This window comes from Mastigoproctus giganteus, chromosome 11 (assembly GCF_048544385.1).
Source record: "Mastigoproctus giganteus isolate SK-2022 chromosome 11, ASM4854438v1, whole genome shotgun sequence".
Classification (NCBI taxonomy): Eukaryota; Metazoa; Arthropoda; class Arachnida; order Uropygi; family Thelyphonidae; genus Mastigoproctus; species Mastigoproctus giganteus.
In genome coordinates this window covers 84,771,606-84,793,490 of record NC_143585.1, presented here as the reverse complement: position 1 = coordinate 84,793,490, position 21,885 = coordinate 84,771,606, and the positions used below count along the sequence as shown (strand labels likewise).

At 37.5% G+C, this 21,885-nt stretch overlaps 1 protein-coding gene across 4 annotated transcripts in view; it reads right to left on the bottom strand.

Annotated features, from left to right (window-relative positions):
* The window catches only part of LOC150078211 (uncharacterized), a 446,657-nt gene that overhangs the window by 167,546 nt on the left and 257,226 nt on the right, over positions 1-21,885 (bottom strand). For 3 of the 4 annotated variants that reach the window (XM_090385062.1, XM_090385063.1, XM_090385066.1), the window contains one exon: positions 15,512-15,625. The exons of the other annotated variant lie outside the window; for it this stretch is intronic. In XM_090385062.1, the coding sequence (XP_090241188.1) occupies positions 15,512-15,625 (114 nt within the window). The remainder of the gene's footprint in view (positions 1-15,511; positions 15,626-21,885) is intronic. 4 annotated transcript variants of the gene reach the window in all.

Here is a 21,885-nt window from a genome sequence, read left to right as displayed (position 1 = left end):
TGATCTGATTATCAGTAGTGATTCTTCATGCATTAAGAATCTGCAGATAAATGAACCACTAGGTGGCAGTGATCACAGTGTGCTGAAGTGGGATTTACTCAAAGAAGTAACTACCATCAGGGGTGAAGGGAAGGGTTTTTGCTTTCATAAAGGCGACTACAATGGTCTGAGACAGTATTTAAATTCTATACAGTGGGACCAACTGATGATATTACCAACAGCAAATTCAAAATGGGAAGCATTCAAAGAACTTATCTTGGAAGCTACTAGACTTTACATACCAACTAAGAAATACTGTTCAAGGTTTAGGCCTAAATGAATGTCAGATGAACTAATGAGACATATGGCAGAGAAGAAAAATGCATGGGATACATATAAATTAATGGGTGACATGGAAGCCTATGACAGATATAAGCTGGCCTGTAACCAAGTCACAAAGGAGATTAGGCAGGCAAAGGCAGATGAGAAATCCTTGACAAAGGATGCAAAGAAAAACAGAAAAGAGTTCTTTACTTATGTAAACTCTAGAAGGAAAGGGATGAATCAGATTGGTCCACTGGATATTGATGGTTCAACAATTGAGGATTCTGCTTAGGTGGCTAACAAACTAAATGAGTATTTTGCATCTACATTCACATATGAGGAGTTATTCAGGAAGGGGAATGCCAGAGGTGAAGTAAACTCTAGCAGTGAGCTAGATGATTTTGTAATAACTGAGGGGAAAGTGGAGGAGAAATAGTTGAGGATAAACATAAAAAAGGCACCCGAGGTGGATGGGATCTATCCAGTTATATTAAAGGAGGCAGCAAAGGAAGTAAGCAAACCCATAGCCATAATTATGAGAGCTTCTTTGGACTCAGGGGAGGTACCCATAGACTGTAGATGTGCAAATGTGACCCCAATTCACAAAGGAGGATCAAAGGCTAACACAAGTAATTATAGACCTGTGAGTTTAACTTCTGTTCCAGGAAAATTAATGGAGGCACTGATTAAAGAAGCACTGCAGGATCATCTAGACAAGACTTCAGTTATAGCTCGGACACAGCATGGTTTTTGTTAAGGGAAAGTTTTGCCTGACAAATTTGATAGGATATTATGATGTGGTTACAAAAGTTTTGCAAATTACAGTGTCTGGAGTCTAGGCACTTGTGAGGCGATCTGATAGAGGTGTATAAAGCCTTGAATGGTTTGAGCATGCTCAATGCCGATGGGATTCTTCCTCTCACTCAGAATAATCACCTGAGAGGACATAAATTCAAATTGAGGAAAGACAGATGTAGGATAAATGTGCGGAAATTTGCCTTTAGCCAGCGGGTAGTTGGTTGATGGAACAGACTTCCATCCTTTGTTGTGGAAACTGATAGCCTAAATAAATTTAAGGCTCAGCTGGACAGGTATTTCGAACAAACGGAGGGGTGAAATGGGAGTGGTTTTTTTTTTTCTTGGTTTTTTTTTGGCTGAATCTGCATAAGCTTGCTTTCTTGCATCATATGCCTCTACTAATGCTAGAGTCAATTTCGCCCCTACAATGGCATAACTGCAACGTGCACTAAGTATACCAATCCCCACCACCACACACACACCTCTTAAAACGATTTTGCTTCTTCTACCAGTGCTTTAGGGAAGCTCAAGGAAATGAGTAAACAGCAAATGAGAAAAAAGTGCCAAATACAAAGGGAAATGAATGACTGGTTGAAATTCCCAAATTTTCCAGGTTGGCCTGAAACCCTGAGAAATACAATATAATGCTGATTTAAGATTCCATCATCTCAAATTCCTCTCCAATCGTAATTATAATGATAGGTCTACAGTATTTTCAGGAAATTACCTATCACTGATGGGCACTATGTTGTATTTCTCTGCATTTACAAGTGAGCTGGAATAGTTGAATTTTCTAACCTGTGTAGCTATTTCCCTTGGTACCCAGCACCTTTTGCTCATTCCCCATTCTCTTTGGAGGAAGTTTAATTTCATTCTCCCGCACCGCTTCTAAGCAGTGGTAAAAGAAACAACTGTTTTAATAGATATGGGGGGAATTGTTGCTTGAACTTTTGTTCTGTGTCTAAGCCTCTTGTATTTCACAATTTGCAGTGTTAGAGGGAAAAATGACTAATCAAGTTTAGACAAAATTAATGAACTCTTATGAATTTACTTGCATATAAAATTTTTTCAAAAACGCTTCTGTTCTTTTTTTAATCTTTATGTTGAACCTTTTGGCATTATTTCCCCCCCTCTCTCAAAGATTGGTCAGCCTACACATGAAAATCCATTTTATTTATTTATTTTTTTATGACAACCCCAAGCACCAGAGGTATTAGAACCATGCATGGGTTGAAGGTTGAGATGATGAAAGAAGATACTGGTTGAATTAGACTTGAATTTCTGTAGATTACGATTTTCAGGAAATATGTTATTTGGTTTTTAGTCCATATAACATATTTCCTAGTTTTTAGCAACTAAGGCCATATTGCTCAGGAAATATGTATGAAAGGAGGTTGTTGTTGTTATGGAGGCTTAATGGTACATAAGCTGCTAAGGCTATAATGTGCCTATTCACTTATTATATTAAGAGTTGAGAGATATCCAAAAAATTAAAAGAAGAAAATCTGAAATCAGAAATTATTAAAAAACCCAGTTTGCCTGAGGAAGTCAAAAAAAAATTCAGAAATATTTGCCTTATCACCAATGAGATTTTCAAGAGTTATTGGTTTACGAAGATGAACCAGTGAGGTCAAGGATGAAGTTCTGTCTTGTTTATAGTAGAGGCAGCCAAGATGAACCAGTGAGGTCAAGGATGAAGTTCTGTCTTGTTTATAGTAGAGGCAGCCAAGATGAACCAGTGAGGTCAAGGATGAAGTTCTGTCTTGTTTATAGTAGAGGCAGCAAGTTTAACAGTCAAATTGTTAGAACAATGTGTACACTGTGATGGATCATCTCCTGTGAGTAAATGAGGGTTGGTCAGATGGGTATGACCTATTGTAGTCCTTGAAAGTACTACTACTTCTCATCTCGATGTACGGACACTGGAGCGTCAAATTATCGAATCATGTTTAAACTGAAAGAGTTTATTATTAGTCTGAGAGTGCCAGAGTGCTGTCCATTGTGATAGGCAGGCAGCATTTACGGTTAGTGTATAATCTGATGCTGGTTGGTTAAATCTAAGGTAGTAGCAATTTTTTTGCAGCTTTATCGGCCAGTTCATTGCCTAAAATACCGGAATGTGCTGGAATCCAACAAAAAGTGACCAGTTCGTTGCGTTCTTTAATTTGCAGTAATAAGCTTCTGATTTCATCTAGAACAGGTTGAACTTTATCTGAGGAATTACATAATGACATGATTGAGCTGAGGGAATCAGTGTAAATAACAGATTTTAAGGACAGAGATTTTCTAAAGCTAGTTTGATTGTTTATAATTCAGCAGAAAATATACTAAATTCTGATGGAAGGGATACTGATGCAATTGTATTCGGAAACACTGCAGCTGCTCCAACATTTGAATTAGATTTAGAGCCATCTGTATAAATTTGGGAGAAATCAATATATCTTTGAGTGTGAACTGCATGAAGTTGTTTGACATTTGATGCTTGCAAAATACCCTTTCTCCATTGACAGAGGTGAGTGTCACAGGTTGGACGAGGAGGAGCCCATGATGGTTGAGTATAAGTAGCTACATGTTGTACAGAATGGATGGAAATATTCCAAACCTGCACCAGTTCAAGAAGGCAAAGACCAGCTGGTTTTACTATGCTAGGTTTGTTTCTGTATAAGTTTTCTAATGGTGGGTTGAAAAGGTATAACTGAATGGGATGAGAGGCACAACTTTGTATCTTGACAGCATATTTCAGTAACAGTGTTTTCCTGCGTAAAGTTAGTGGGGGCTCGTGAGCATCAATGTAGAGACTGTGCTGGTGACGTTCTTGAATGCACCAATTGCAATTCTCAAAGCATTGTATTGAATGGGATCAAACCAGCATAATGCACTCTTTCTGGCAAAATCATAGATGGGAGCACCATAATCGAGACAGGATCTGATTAATGCCCGGTATAACAGAAGCAGGGGGTACGATCTGCACCCCACATTTGAGCAGATAAAGCTGAGTATGTTTAACTTTTTTATACAAGAAGTCCGTACATTTTTAATATGATCTAGGAAATTGAACTTATTGTCAAGGGTTAATCCTAGAAATCGAACGTTACTGGTGACCGGGATGGAGATGTTAGAAATTTGAAGTTCAGGATCTGGATGGAGTTTGCGTTGTCTACAAAAATGGATAGCAACTGTTTTCTGCTGTGAGAGTCAATAGCCGTTGAGTCTTGCCCATTGTTGCATTTTATTAAGTGATATCTGAAGCTGTCTTTCAATAGATCTCATGTTTTAAGAATGACAGGAGATGGAAAGGTCATCAGCATAAAGGTAAGTCTCAACTGTATTTGGAAGCTGCTTATTGACAGAATCTATTCTAAGAGCAAAAAGAGTGGCATTCAGTACTGATCCCTGTGGAACACCTTCTTGGATGAAAGTTGCGGAAAGGGCATGTTGGTATCGAACTTGAAATGATCCAGTATGTAGAAAGTTCTGAAAAAATATAGGAAGGCTGCCTCGTAGTCCGAGAAAGTAAAGATCACTAAATATACCATGCTGCCAGGTGGTATCAAAAACGTTCTCTATGTCTATTGAAGCCATTACTAGATGTTCATGTTTAAAAAAAGCATTACGAATGGCAAATTCAGCCTTGACCATAAGATCCAAAGCATGACCTATTTTGACGAAAGCCATAGTGACTATAGCTCATTAGCTGTTCCGACTCAATGATCCAGACAAGTCTTCTGTGGATAATTTTCTGAAGAATTTTGCTGAGGCAGCTTGAGAGAGATAGGGGTTGGACAGGCTTCAGGAATGCCAAAACTGTAGAGTGATGCCAAGAAGCCGGAAAAACATTTTCTAAAAATATTATTATTATTAGCCAGCCATATGGTGCAAGGAAGCCTGAGGCTTATGCTGCACCAGCTAAAAAAAAATTCCTGAGTTACCCTGAGAGAGAGAGAGAGATCACCAAGAAAGAGAAGAATGATGATATCCAGTCAGGACCCTGGGTTTGCCAATATATGACCGTAAAAGACCAGGAGGAGGCACAAAGCTTTGTCATCAAGATGTTATAGCATCATAATAAATCCCATCTAGGCCGGCAGCACCATTGCGGGCTGTTCTAATGACATGTAACAGTTCAGAATATTGCAGAGGTTTGTTATATGGGAGAAGGCAGGCAGTTTGAACATTAATAGAATGCTTTTCTTTAGTGTTTTTAATTCGTTGGAATGAAGTAGTATAGGCTGATGTTGCTGAGATTTCTGCAAAAGTATTGCCCAAAGCATTAGCTATATCTATGGGATTAGACAGATCTTTCACATTGGAGAAGGTATAGTAGGAAACTTACCAGACAGCTGTCTAATTTTTTTCCATATTATTTTGGGATCAGTGTTTCTGTGAAAACTGGATGCAAAATGGGTCCAGGATTCTTTTTTGGCTTGCTTTTGTATGAAGCATGCTTTTGCCCTTAATTTCTTATAATTAAGGAGATTGATTGTGCTTGGACATTGCCGAAACAAATTCCAGGCTTTATTTTTTGCTCTCTTTGTTTTGGTGCATTTCTCATTTCATCAGTAATTATAATGCTTTCGGCCCGGCAGATTTTATAGTGGTATTGTGCTTTAGCCACATTTAGAAGATGCAACATGATATAATCTCTCACATTATCAATATGCTGGAGGCAGATTTTTTCCTCATCAAGGGCGATTGATGGCTGAAATTTTACCCAGTCTGCTCGGACAAATTTCCATTTTCTGCAGGGTTGAGTTGAAGGAGTCTGTGCTATCAAAAAGTTGCATACTATTGAGAAGTGGTCACTGCCCATGGAATCATTTATTACATACCACTCTATGGTCGGGACCAGTACTTGTGAACAAATTGAGAGATCTATTGCTGAGGTGTGTCGTGTTGGGAGCTGTACATGTGTCTGTGCACCAGTAAGATTTAGTGCCTCTAAAAAGCTTTCAATTAGGCTACCCCATCTATTTAATTTAGGAGAGCCGCATGAGGAGTGGTGCCCATTAAAGTCCCCTAATATACAGAGAGGTGGAGGTATCTGTATAAAGTGGTCTTCAAGATTTTAACAAGTAAGTACGGTTTGGCAGTAGGTATATTGAGACAAGTGTTATTGCACTATGAAGAGTTATACGAACAGCAACAGCTTCTATTTCAGTTTGAAGTGGGATACGTTTAATTGGGATCTTTGAGTTTACTACAATTGCTACACCACCATAGGCAGCATTAGCTGTATTTCGATCTCTTCAATAAAGGCAATAGTTCTTTATCGAAGGAGAAATTTGTGAGGTTAAGCAAGTTTCCCATAAACAAAGGGCAATTGGAGAATATCGGTTAATTAGGTATTGAATATCGTCAGTGTTGCAATGAAAACCTCTGCAATTCCACTGTAAGATGCTGTGGTTCATTTAGATTTAGTTGAGGATGATTCATCTGACTGTTTTTTGTTTGAGGAGCATTTTTTTTTTATTATTTATATTTTTTTTCTGGTCTTTTTTTGGGAAGGTGAGTCGTCTAGTATCCATAGTGTCGTTTGCGTGAAGTTCTAGTATGGGTTCCTCATGATCTGGGCTATACATCTACATACACGCATTCAGGTTTCTTGTTGTCTTTAGTAGTTTTTAATTTTTCTTTCTCATGTGGGACTGTCCAAGTATCAGTTGGGATACTGATTGGAGTGTTGGTGGATTCACTGATTTTAGTTTGATGTGTGTGTCTTTTCCAGAGTTTGATAATGTATTTTTTACCCAGTTAGCTAGAGATGTGCTGAGAGGTATTAATACATCTGTTTGAGCTGCTGTTGAATGAAAGCTTCGAGTCTGAGATGCATATGAACGACTGGGCATGGTCGACATAACCTGTCTGCGTGCCTCATGGTATGTGACTTTGTGCTCTTATTTTATATTTTTGGATTTTCTTCCCTGTTTTCCACATTTCACAAGATTTGGAAAAGGCTGATGACTTTCTTCGCAGTTGGGGCAAATGGGACTTGAGACTGAACAGTCTGCTTGTGTATGCTCCTTGCAACCAAAAATAGGACAAATGGTATTACCTCTGCATGCTTGTTGGAAGTGTCCATATTTTTGTCATTTAAAACAACAAATGGGATTAGGGATATAAGGCCAAATTCAGCAGTTTAAATAGCCAGCTTTTACTGAGGATGGCAAATCTGGGGTACTGAAAGTTAAAATGATTGATCTAGTTGGGATGAGATTTCCATCTTTTTTTAGTCATTATGCATTTGGCACTGATTACTTTTTGATCACTCAGTTCTTGAACTAATTCCTCTTCAGATACTGTAAGTACGTCCAATTCTATTATGATGCCTTTTGAGGAATATAAAGTGCTGTGTAGAGTAATAGATACTGGCAACCCACCGAATGTCTGGAGTTGGCTGTTTCAATAAGGAGATCTCCGGTTGCAGTCATTTAACCATTTTTGATGTTTTCAGCAATGGATTCCAAATATCTTTGGATAACGAAATGTGATAATTTGAAGACAGGCTGGTTGGAGAGAGAGAGAGAGAGAGAGTAAGTATCACCAGAAACTTTGGCATCTCATTACACTGCACTTCTCTTCTGAGCCTTTTCAGTTAGTTCAAGTCATCATCACTGGGTTTGTCTGGCTTGAGTTTGAAGACTCAAGAGGTGGATAATCATTTATATCCATGGTTACTCTTTTTAGTCCTGGAGGATAACTTTTCCCCCAGATTACTGGCCCTGCCACAGGGAGGTAGGAGAAGTGCCACTCGGAGGCCAAGCGGTTGAAGTGTTAGTTGATTAGTAGAACTAGAAATATAGGAAAAAAGAAAGGTGTGTTTCTTTTCTGTGTTCTAACTTGTGGCTTTCAAGTATAGAACTGGTTTTAAAGAAAGATTGTTGATAGAAATGTAGAAACTTAAAAAGAAATAACTTCAATCACTTAACAAGAGCGCTCTATAAATCACAAGAATATCGCTTGGCCTCAAAATATGCTTGGCACCCGGAGCCAGGGAGGTTGTTCCAGAAAACGGAAGTTGAAAAAATAAATGAGGAAGAAAAGGTGATTCAGTGAATTTGAAGCACTGGCCAGTAAAAGGATGCTGACTGGTTGTGGCATATATTCAGACTGATTTGGAAGAGAAAGTGGAAATTATAGAAGCCAATCAAGAAGAAAAGTACCAATGGAAGTATCTGTAAAAAAAAAAAAGCATGAAACAGAAACAGAATGTCTATGAGACAGAGCATGGAGAGACTTTGTTAGAGGGTGGGTCATTAATTAATTTAACTGCCCTCCTTTGAATGGAATCTAGAAGCCTGAGAGAGAGAGGCTTTGGGGGCACCATCCCAGATGTGGAAACAATATTCCATGGTAGGGCAGATTTGCAGTTTGTACAGAATGAGCAGCTATTTGGAAAAAAGTAATGCCGAGAGCAAAAGAGAATACTTAGTTTTTTTAGATGCAGAGGAAGCAATATTTGTGAATGCAGTTCAACAATATTTGTGAATGCAGTTTAAGCAATATCTGTGCTTATGCATAGGAGTCATAGAAGGGAGAACAGAAGTCAAAGTAATCCCAATAGAGATATATAATCTTTCCTTGAAATCAAAGTGGCATCAAAGATAGGCATAGGAGCAGAAGAAACATTTTTGCGAGATATAAGACAGGACTGAGTTTTAGCAGGATTGAAATCAACTAAGTTATCTTTGCCTCTCTGCAGATTTATCTAGACATCAGCATTTAGGAAATTGGTAGAGGATAATCTAAGTTGAAGCTGTTTGCAGAGCAAAGTTTCCCAAACTGGAAGGTCATTAATATGCAAGAGGAAAAGAGTGGAAAAAAAGAAATGAAAGCTGGGGAACACCAGTATATAAAACTGAGTCTACCAACACCTGCAGTGAGCAGTCAGAAATAAAACTGGATACCTAATTAAAAAAACCTATGCCTATCTTTGATATCTCCTATCTCCTATGCCTATCTTTGATCTCCTATGCCATATATATCTTTGATCTCCTATCCCATAGGATATCTCCTATGCCTATCTTTGATGCCACTGTTGAACAAAAGCCGAGAATTAGGGTTGAATTTGAAAGTGTCTGCAATTCTGCCCAGACACGATAGGAGGGAGTATATGATGAGAGCCTTGTCAATCAATTCGGCCCTGGAAAGATTGTGCAAGACTCAAGGGGTAGAATTTTTTTCAGCCTGGACTGTACTTGTTAACAGGAGAGATTGCTTCTACAGGGATGGGATACACTTAAATAGAAAGGGTGCAAGAATATTTGCTGATGCTATCGAGGCAGTGTTAGGTGGGTCGGAAAACTGCTAGCTTGGGGGGAGACAAAGACCAATAGATTGACAGTAGCCACTGGCAGAGGTGGAAGTGATTCTTGCACTGCTTCTATTGAAATGAGCAGAAGCCTGAAAAACAAGATGCAGGATATTTTAGAGACTGCTGGGAGTCATTGCGGTACAAGTAAACACATGGGTTGTGTTAGGGTAGCTAAGAATAGAAACAGGTGCAGGTATACTTGCGTGTACACCAATGCTAGGAGTTTAGTAAATAAATTTGATGAATTTGAGGTATTGCTCAAAACATCAAAGGCAGATATTGTTGGGATATCAGAGACGTGGTGTCACACAGATATAAGGGATGCAGAACTGCAATTTGGGGAGTACAACGTCTACAGAAAGGATAGACAGGATAGGAAGGGGGTGGGGTTATGCTATTAGTTAAGAAACACATAAAAACCAAGGAAGTGAAGCCAGTCGACATCGCTGGACAGTGCAGTGTTGAGTCAGTTTGGTGTGACATAAGCATAGGTAAATCAAAATTGAGAGTAGGAGTGTGCTATAGGCCTAATGACTCTGATGAGTATAATAAGGAACTGTACAGGGAAATAGAGTGGGCCAGTAAATCAGAGAGTCTTATAATGGGAGATTTTAATTTCCCAGATATTGACTGAAATTTGGGGGCTGGTCACTCACACACTAGCAGGGCTTTTGTGGATTTATTGGATGATTGTTTTCTACATCAGCATGTTCGGGAGGCAACTATAGGGAGTAATACTCTTGATTTGATTATCAGCAGTGATTCTTCATGCATTAAGAATCTGCAGATAAATGAACCACTAGGTGGCAGTGATCACAGTGTGCTGAAATGGGATTTACTCAAAGAGGTAACTACCATTAGAGGTAAAGCGAAGGGTTATTGCTTCCGTAAAGGCGACTACGATGGACTGAGACAGTATTTAAATTCTATACAGTGGGACCAACTGATGATGTTACCAACAGCAAATTCAAAATGGGAAGCATTCAAAGAACTTATCTTGGAAGCTACTAGGCTTTACATACCAACCAAGAAATATTGTTCAAGGTTTAGGCCAAAATGGATGTCAGATGAACTAATGAGGCATATGGCAGAGAAGAAAAATGCATGGGATACTTACAAATTACTTACAGAAGCCTATGATAGATACAAGTTGATATGCAACCAAGTTACAAAGGAGGTTAGGCAGGCGAAGGCAGATTACAAGAAATCCTTGGCAAGGGATGCAAAGAAAAACAGCAAAGAGTTCTTTACTTATGTAAACTCTAGAAGGAAGGGGATGAATCAGATTGGTCCACTTGATATTGATGGTTAAACTGTTGATGATCCTGCTCAGGTAGCTAACAAACTAAATGAATATTTTGCATCGACATTCACACATAAGGAGTTATTCAGCAAGGGAAATGCCAGAGGTGTATTCAACTCTAGCAGTAAGCTACAGAATCTTGAAATAACTGGGAGTAAAGTGGAGGAGAAACTGTTGAAGATAAACACAAGAAAGGCACCCTGGGTGGATGGGATCTATCCAGTTATATTAAAGGAGGCAGCAAAGGAAGTAAGCATACCCTTAGCCATAATTATGAGAGCTTCCTTGGACTCAGGGGAGGAACCCATAGACTGGAAATGTGCAAATGTGACCCCAATTCACAAAGGAGGATCAAAGGCTGACACAAATAATTATAGACCTGTGAGCTTAACTTCTGTTCCAGGAAAATTGATGGAGGCACTGGTTAAAGAAGCACTGCAGGATCATTTAGACAAGACTTCAGTTATAGCTCAGACACAGCATGGTTTTGTTAAGGGGACGTCTTGCCTGACCAACTTCATTGGATACTATGATGCAGTCACAAAAGAACTGGATGCAGGGAATAACTTTGATATTATATACTTGGATCTTAGAAAGGCTTTTGATACTGTTGCACATGGAAGACTGCTACACAAATTGGAGCAGTGTGACATTGGAGGCAAATTGCTGCTATGGATAAAGGGGTGGTTGAGGGGGAGAAGACAGAGAGTGGTAATCAATGGACACTGCTCATCGTGGACTAATGTTATTAGTGGAGTCCCTCAGGGCTCAGTGTTGGGTCCATTATTGTTTTCTGTATTTATAAATGATATTGATGATGGTATATCAAGCTTAATGTCCAAGTTTGCAGATGATACAAAGGTTGGCAGGGTTGTCAAGGACACTACTGACACTATGCTGCTGCAACAGGATCTGGAAAGGTTGAGCAGATGGGCTGAGAGGTGGCAAATGAAGTTTAACATTGACAAATGTAAAGTACTACACATGGGAAACAGCAACCCCACAGGAACGTATCAACTCTGTGGTACTACACTGACAGTGGTAGAGAATGAAAAGGACTTCGGGGTGGTTGTGCAGGCAGATATGAAGTTCTCTGAGCAGTGCAGACGGGCTGCAAGAGCAGCTCATGGAGTATTGTCAATGATATACAGGAATTTTTCCAGCAGGGATAAGGAGGTGATTATTCCCTTGTATAAGGCAATGGTCAGGCCACACCTAGAGTACTGTATACAGGTCTGGAGGCCTCATTTCAAGAAGGATGTAGAGCTGCTGGAACGAGTACAGAGAAGGGCAACAAGATTAGTGAATGGAACAAAGGGGTGCTCTTACGAAGAAAGGCTTAAGTTTTGCAAATTACAGTGTCTGGAGACTAGGCACCAGCGAGGTGATCTGATAGAGGTGTATGAAGCCTTGAATGGTTTAAGCATGCTCAATGCTGATGGGATTCTTCCTCTAGCTCAGAAAAATCACCTGAGAGGGCATAAATTCAAATTGAGGAAAGACAGATGTAGGATAGACGTGCGGAAATTTGCCTTTAGCCAGCGGGTGGTTGGTTGGTGGAACAGACTTCCATCCCTTGTGGTGGAGGTTGATAGCCTAAATAAGTTTAAGGCTCAGCTGGACAGGTATTTTGAACGAACAGAGTGAAGGCAGAGCCATCTACCATCACCCTCAGCAAGCAATCAGAGACAAAACTGGATAGCCAATTACAAAAAACAGTTGGCAAACCATCAGATGGAAGCTTGTTTAGAAGACCTTTATGCCAAACACGATTGAAAGACTGAGATGTCAAGAGCAACTGCTTGTGTTTACCAAACTTTTCCATTGAATTAATCCATAAATCGGTAACATAAGACAGAATATCACCAGTGCATCGACACTGACGGAATCCATACTGGTGATCATTGATCAGACGGAAGGTTTCTAGGTAGTTTAAGAGTTGGTGGTTAATTGATTTCTCCATTACTTTAGAAAGAATAGAAGTAATTGCAATGGGACGATAATTGGATGGGAGAGATTTGTCACCCTTTTTAGGAACTGGCTGGATATGGGCAAGTTTCCAAGCAGAAGAAAAACGAAATAAGAAAGTGAAAAAAGGCAGCAAAGAACAGGGGTAAGTTCAGGAGCACAAGTTTTGAGAACAAGTGGAGAAATACCATCGGGACCTGGAGCTTTCTTAGCATCAAGATTCATCAAAATCCTTCTGACATTCTTTTGACAGAAGACCACAGGAGGCACTGAATGGAGCATGTTGGGAATGGTGGGCGGTGTTTTACCAAGATCATTAATACATGAGTTGGAAGAAAAATGGGATGCTAGCAGGTCAGCTTTATCCTTGGCTGAAGTGACAACAGAACCATCTGGTTTGGACAGAGGTGGGAGCAGAGATGGGCAAAAGTTGCAGCCAATAGCTTTGCCAAGAGACCAGAATGCTCGGCTACCATTAGGGCAAGAAGCAAGTTTTCTACTCTTAGCCTGTTCAAACTCCAGTTTGGACTGATTAATAACTGCTTTGCAAATGTTGCAAGCTTTGATGTAGGCATAAAATGAAACTGAAGAATTAGAAACAAGCCAATTATGATATGCAATGTTCTTCTCTTGAACAGCCTTTGCACATTTATTGGAAAACCAAGGTTTAGATAAAGGACAAGGTTTTAAAGTGGAGTGTGGGATAAAGGATTCCATTCCTGCAAGAATAATTTCACTAACAAGATCTGAGCAAACATTGACATCAGAAGTTTTGAAACAGTAATCAGACCAAGGAAAAGAAATCTTGCAGGTCATCCCATTTTGTATTCTTGTAATGCCAAACAATACGAGGTTGGGAATAGCCATGAGATAAGGTTCCATTGGAGAAGAGACAATCACCAAGTTGTGATCTGAGGTGCCTCTAAAGGACCACTCACTTCTATTGTGTACTTAGAAGGGTTGTTTGTGAGAAAAAGATCAAGCATGTTGGCTGATGGTTAGGATTGTCCGGTATTCTTGTAGGTAAATGAACAATCTGTGCAAGGTCATTAGCAATTGCAAAAGCCTCAGCATCTCGACCAGACAGGTCGGTGTGACTAAAAAATGGAAGCCAGCTGGAGTTCTGAACATTAAAATCACCAAGGAAGATTATCTCACTGTTAGGAAAGTTGGACTGGAGAAAGTCAAGTTGCAAAGAGAGGAAGTCAAAGAGCTCCAAGTGATTAGTGGAGTTGGGAGAACGGTAGAGACAACAGATGAATTTGGCACAATGAGGTAGAGAGATTTTAAGCCAGAGAACATCGAAAAGAGGAGATTTCAAATTACCAAGTCTCTGACAGGGAATATCGGAACGGATATGCACAAGTACCACCTTTGATGTGAATCATACAGCGAATAGTTTGGGCAACCGAGATAAGCAGTAGTCAAATCAACCGATAACTGAGATTCTGTCAGAAAAAGTACATGGGGTTTGGTAGACTGCAAGTGGAAATGGACATCGTTGAGATTAGAATTGAGACCACATATTTGTGAAATGAACTAGGAAGTGGTTGGAAGGTTGAGATCTTTTCGCAGATAAGCATACTCTATTAGTTTGACAATTCATGGTGTGTTCAATAGTAAGAAAAAGTTGGGGGGGGGAACATGCTGTATGAAGTAATGAAATTTTTGGATAGGGGATACACATGGTAGGAATATACCCAGATCCTTGACATAACATGGCCTCTACGATGCTCCACGCATACACACTACTCTGACTCCCTCCAGTCACTGTCTGGCAGAGTAGAGGTAGCAAGATTATACACTAGCTGATCTGGAAGCCTCCTAAAGAGTTACCAATATGTTCAGTCCGGTGTACTAACTAGTGGCCGGCCTGTGTACACCGTTTTAGAGCCGTATCCTCAAAATGTAAGGAAAACTGGATCTCTCCACGACGTTCGCCGTAACCTCAAAAGTCATCAGTCATATGCATACTGCATGATGGAAGAGATGTGAAGGGTTGACTGGAACTTAGCTCTGGAGACTAAACATGGGTTCCACCACTTCAAGCCTCCAATAAGCAAAGTAGTGGTATTGCACCGGTTGATGAGAGTCACTACCACCTGCTTATTGCCATTCCTGTTCTAGTATCACAAAGTAATCCAAACTTAGGGCATTCATAACCTTATGTCAACCCCACCTTCCCCCAACGTTCATCTCTCCAGAAGACATCCTTTCTAACACAGTAATAATATTATTGCAAACTTGAATAATCAAAATAACTGATATTGAAGAATAGCACTATATGTTATTTAAACAGTAATATTAACAATAACATCATGTAAATTAAATAACATACCTGATATTGTTTGTAATCAATTCTGTAACAGCAGCTATTATTATTATTCTTGTTTTATTGTTATTCATTGCATTTCAGCTGCTATTTATTATAAGTAACTTGTAACTTCAGCTGCTATTTATTATAATTCAACTATGATTTCTTGTAGTCAACTAGTAACTTCAGATATCTGAACATTCTAATACAGCTGTTATTTATTGTAATAAATTTCTAACTTCAGTCACTATTCCACCTCCTCTGTAGGTCTGACTGTAGGAAACAGTGTATTCCCTAAATTTTGCCAAATTTCTTTAAGTGTTGGTATCAAGGTGTTTATTTTATCTGCAACATTTTAATAAAAATAACTTAATCTATCATGTGATATTAGTTCATATTAGTGTGGCATTAATTCTTTCTAAAAAAGATTATAAATTCAGAAAACACTGGATTAATAGTATTTTCAAAAAATTATTAAGCCTTAAAAAAAATACAAGCAACAACTAAAACTTACATTGCCTTTTTCCATGCTTAAAATGTTGCCTTTATGTTGAAAGAAAACAAAGTGAAGCAAGCGGATTAAGTCAACTGCATTGGCTAATATTATACACTGCTCATCTGTAATTGACTAAAAGGAGAAAAGTAGTGCATAGGTTACTTAAGATGCAATGGTTCAAAAAATAAGAAATTTTTTAGAATAACTTCCCTCATTATAGAGCTAAATATCAGTTTATAATAAGCACTATAGCATATAGTTGAGGACTGTGTGCACGCATATATATATATATATATATATAATAATAATAATAATAATAAAGTAATAGAAAAGATGTAGGAAAGCAGAAAGAGATAAGACAGAGTTTTAATAGAATAAGTTATGGCTCAGGGACATTGCTATCGCAAAAAGTACCCTACAGCCATAATGTCTATAAGATAAATGAACCAATTTATTTAGTGCAGAATATAATATATGATAAAAGGCAGAAGCAAAGAAAGTACAGTGCACCCCGGTAGCGAAAGGCTGTGTGAACGAAGTAGGGGGGGGGTAAAGCATTCAGCAAGGGTAATAATTGAAAGAATATGTACCAAGTGAAAATTTGAACAAACGACCAAGGAGGAAATACATTGCCAAGTCTTTCATAATTTTTGTGTCTTCGTCAGAGGTCATCCACCAAAATTATGAAAAAATATAGCAATGCTCTTACTTCTGTTTCCGACATGTTCTGTATGCCAAAGCACGTGTAAGGGAACACGTGGTAAAATAATTTTGATAGGTAAAAAGTTAAAATTAATTATGGTAGGTAAAAAGTTAAAATTAATTATGATAGGTAAAAAGTAATTATGATAGGTAAAAAGTTAAAATTAAGGAAATGCATACAGAACATGGATGACCTTACAGAAGTAAGTACAACCATATGAAAGTTGAGAACAAAGGGAAAGCACGACGACAGTTAAGTAGTATACGAAAGACTGACTTACCGCTGTTGGCAGGACTGACCGAAAAGTGTGTGTCGGTGTGATACGCTAGTATTTATGTGCGGGTACGCTAGCGGCGCCTAGCGTATACGAATTTTGGTGTACGTAAATAAGTGGGCGGAGGGTTACGGTAGGTTAAATACATGATGTCCAAACTGCCCAGGATAGGTAAGAAATATGATAACTGACAAAGTAGCTGTTGAGGGAAGCTAAACTTTGTTTAAGGCGAAAAAAGTATGGGTAAAGATAGAAAAATAGAGCCCTGGTGTTGCGGTCGATAAACTAATGGCGCACAGGGCATAAAAAGGTAGAAGCTAGTAAAGTGGAAAGATGATTGAGGTAGAGATTTGTAGTGGTGCTCGGGTAGTTCGGGGTTGCTAGCCCGTTCCTTTAGATAGGACCCTGAACGAATGTCTGGGAGTGTGTGCATCATGTATTTAAAGTCAGTTGTGTTAAATAAATACATAAAGATATGTTAGAACATAATAATAATAAGATGAATATTAAATTATTAAATTATATTTACAAGATAAATACACGGAAGTAGGCCAATTGGTGGGTACAAGTTTTTCAGACTGTAAGACACCACAGAGGCCTCGTGTATTGTATATACACTATATACATACTTGATGTTAATTAGGGATAATTATATGTCAATAACACTGGTGATATCGATATCCTTTATTTTATTATACCTCAATATGTTGAGGGCTTTGCGAATGTGATGGTGTAAATAAGCTTTTGGAAAGAGGTTGTTCAAAAGTTTATTACATAATATCCTTATGTTATGGATTGTGGTTTCTGTATTGCTGCAAATAGTAGCTATACGAATGCATTGAGCTAGAATAACGTTGGCATGAATTCTTTTGGATATGTTAGAATTCCATTGTGTAAGGCTGACTATGTTGAAATTGAAAGCTTCACGTTTGTTGTACAAGTTTATAGTGGCTATATCATTCGTTACATTGATATCCAGATCCAAGAAATGGGCTGCTGTATCCGAGACGTTTGTTTTTTCCAATATAAGTTCTGCTGGGTATAAGTGTCCATACTCCATGATGAAGTTCGGGCAGTTGATCACAATGAGATCATCGATGTATCTGTATAGTATTAGGTCCTGTGGAAAAGCGGTTTCTGACCAAAATAGATATAAGTTGGCTATTACACATGAGGCTGGGCTGCCCATAGGTGTTCCTATAATTTGCTGATATATAGTATTACCATAGTATATAAAATTATTAGAAATACACAGGTTTAGTAAGTTGTTCCAGTGATGAACATTGCAGGTTATACTATCTTTGTATTTTGTATAAATGTCTTTTAGTACTGATTTTAGATTTGTTTGATCAATACTTGTAAATAGGCTTTGGAAGTCAAAAGTTTGAATGTTATTAACTTTATTATTCTGTAAAAATTTTAATACGGGTAGGTTATTGCCTATGATTTTGCTGTTCTGTAAATTATTTAGCAGTGGTTGCAGTAGATGTTCAAGCATTTTACCCGGTTTGTGCACATAGCTATTTTTGCAGGAGGTTATGAATCTGAAACTTATGGGTTGTTTGTGAAATTTAGGAATGAAGTATATGTAAGGTAAGCTGTAGTTGTTCATGTTTAGCTTTAGTTCTCAACTTTGTTCTCAACTTTCATATGGTTGTACTTACTTCTGTAAGGTCATCCATGTTCTGTATGCATTTCCTTAATTTTAACTTTTTACCTATCATAATTACTTTTTACCTACCATAATTAATTTTAACTTTTTACCTATCAAAATTATTTTACCACGTGTTCCCTTACACGTGCTTTGGCATACAGAACATGTCGGAAACAGAAGTAAGAGCATTGCTATATTTTTTCATAATTTTGGTGGATGACCTCTGACGAAGACACAAAAATTATGAAAGACTTGGCAATGTATTTCCTCCTTGGTCGTTTGTTCAAATTTTCACTTGGTACATATTCTTTCAATTATTACCCTTGCTGAATTCTTTACCCCCCCCTACTTCGTTCACACAGCCTTTCGCTACCGGGGTGCACTGTACTTTCTTTGCTTCTGCCTTTTATCATATATTATATTCTGCACTAAATAAATTGGTTCATTTATCTTATATATATATATATATATATATATATATATATATATATATATATATATATATATCAATGTGGATGAATTTTCATGAAATTTTATATTTAGTTCTTTTAAAAAGATTTGTGTGAAACCATCACAAATTTCATTAAAATCAGACAAACAGAAATCGGGCAAACATTTCTTTTTTCCGTACTGTTTGTATGGAAAAAAGAAATTCATAGATTAAATGTGGTTTTAATGCAGTATAATTAGCTTTAGACTTGTCCATGCTCCATGCATGCTTCACATGTATTGTTATGCAAGACTCATGATGTGGTATTACTTGGGGGAGGGGGGAGAGAGAAAGAGAAGACATTTAAAAAGTATATGAGAGAAAAGTAATAAATATTATACAGCTGTAATTAAACTAAACATCTAAGATTAGTTTTAATAATTGTTCTATAAATTAAAAATTTTAGTAATTAATTGATAAGAACTATATTTACTTACATTATTCACAGAAAAAGAAAGAAAAAATTCAATTAAGAAAAAAATCAAAAGCACCTGAAATGTAATGCATTGCCTACATTACCTAACTTGTTCTATCCATAAACCAATACTATAAAAGTTTTCAGTCCTACCACATGCGCGCACACACACACACAAAACAATCGTATTTGATTTACGATCTGTAATTGACTGCAGAAGTCCAAAAATCAGTTCACTTTTAAGTTGTTAGTCATCACTGCACCTTGTGACACAGATCTGAAAGACTGATATCAAAATGCAATCATTACTAGTATGCTACCTCATTCTCCCAAAAATATATATTGAATATGTTCTATATTATTCTCCTGGGCAGGGGGACTTTTATTCTGACCAACTTATACAGAATTACATTCAATGTGTTGAGAGGCATTCCCCAACCTTTTTCCAAAAAATGTAAACTGAAATAATTACAAAGAGAGTAAACAAAAAAATACATATATATTAAACAAAGCCAAAATAATGCAACAGTGTATCCAGGGATATTGCATGGGGTGATTTGGAGGCACCGATAACACAATGATGTCTAAATTGAATTTTTCCAGTTCATCCAGAAGAAAGTTTCTTTTAGTTAAAAGGCCGTGAATATTCCAGCATCCCAAAATCATTGTCCTTTTCCGTTTGCTGAGTCTTTTTTGAAAGTGCAGTCTGTTTTCATTTTCACTTGTAGGTTGTTTAGCATTTGTGCATTTTTTTACACTGAAAAAGGAGCTAGCCTGTTGCAGCAACCCCTGGAGGACCAGGGTATCTCTCTTAATCTGGCCCCAACCCTTTGACCTGTCTGGCTTGGGAGCGCCTACCAGTAGATTAGCTACCGCCGACTTAGCTCTCCGGGTCATCGGGACACACACACACACACAGCCCCCCCCCAATATGACAAGGTGAAGAATACCATTCTAATGTTCAAAATGGATGTCAGATAAAGAGGTGATTATAAACTGCCAGGGGACATAGATTCCTATAGTAAGTACCAACCAGTCTGTAATCAAGTTCCTCAGAGGATAATGAGAAGTCTCTGGCTAAGAATGCAAAGAAATTAACAATTCTTTTCTTATCTAAACACATGAAAAGAGATGAGCCACATTGATCCACTTGACATGAATGGCATAACTATTGGTGATCTTGTATAGGCTGCTGACAAACTGAATTTTGCATTTATATTCACAAATGAAGGAGTTTAGAGATGGGGTTGGTGGATGTCTATCAAATACTGATTGGAAGTTAAATTATTTTATCATAATTGAAAATAAGCCTGAAAATAAATTTATGCAGCTAAAATTGAACAAGAAACCTGAAACTAATGCCCAATTATATTAAAAGCAGAAGCAAAAGTGGCTATAATAATAATAGCATCTTTAAATTCAAGTAAAGTCCCTACAAGCTAGAGATATGCACTTCATCCTTTGAACCACCTTTGGGAAAAGGGTGGCTCAAAGGATGGTTTTCAAAGGATGAAGTTTAATAGACATGTAAGTTTAACCTCTTGCCAGGGAAAATATAATGAAGTATATAGTCAAAGGAATGCAAAATCTTCCTGATAAGCGTGGAGTCATCAGGCAAGCACAGTGTAGATTTGTTAACTAATGTGATTAGCTATGAGGTTATCACAAAAAAACTGGATGCAAAGAATACTTTTGATATTGCATAAAAAAATCCCTCGCTGACTGCAGAGAATGCTCCTGACAGTACCATTTTGGCAAAAACCATGGCTGGCGAGACTAAGGTAAAAAGTACCATTTTGACAAAAACCACGGCTAAAGAGCTTAAGGTCCCATAGGAAACAAGAGGTCAGCAAAAAAAAAAAAAAAACCACAATAAATATACCAATAAAATATGAGATAAAAAAATCCCCATAAACTTCAAATGATTTATGCAACATAAAAATGATGAAGGCTATCAAGTACTTTTAGCTTCCATTTCAATGCCATAAATTTCCTTTCTCTTCATATTTATTCACTTTAAGCACTTATTGAACATTTAGAGGCCATAAGAAAGGACAAAATAATAGTTAGTTTATAACCAATACAGTAATCCTCAAAACATTATGAAAACAAGTCCAAAATACATCTGGAAAAAATAAAAGTTAGTCAAAAACAGTAAGCTGTAGAGCAGAAATACATATTCATACACACTGTGTATATTGTGCTCACAGGTATGCTAATGAGAGGGTATTACACAAACCAAATTCCATCCATCTGCAGTACTACAATGATCTATAGGATGCAAGAGTAAGAACAGTAGAGACAGGACTAAACTGTGAATATGTATTAAAAAAAAAAAAAAAAAAAAAAAAAAATTGGTATATAAACATAAAACTGCATTATCTCAAATACATGGGTGAAAAGGGGTTACTATACTTAGATTTCAATAAAACCTTTAATACTTTTCACCTCATGTAATATTTGTGATTAGCTATGAGGTGATAACCTCATAGCTAATCACAAATATTACATAAATTGAAACAATATAACATTAGGGTCAAATTACTACTACTAAGGATAAATAAATAGTTAAAAGTGGTGAATCAAAGGGTGATTATAAATAGCCAAATGCTCTTTATGGATTAATGTATGATAGTGTATTAATGACGCTGATGTAGGAATTCCAGGTTTTATTTATAAGTTTACTGATGATAAAAAATAGGTGAGAAAGTTGATTGATAACAGTAATCAGAGTATGCTACTCCAAGAAGACTAGATAAACAAGGGACACTATAAATTAATCAGTAAAATTTATTAATCTTATTAAATTCCATTCCCAATCAGGAATGGGACATGTTATTGCCAAGGGGAATGTCT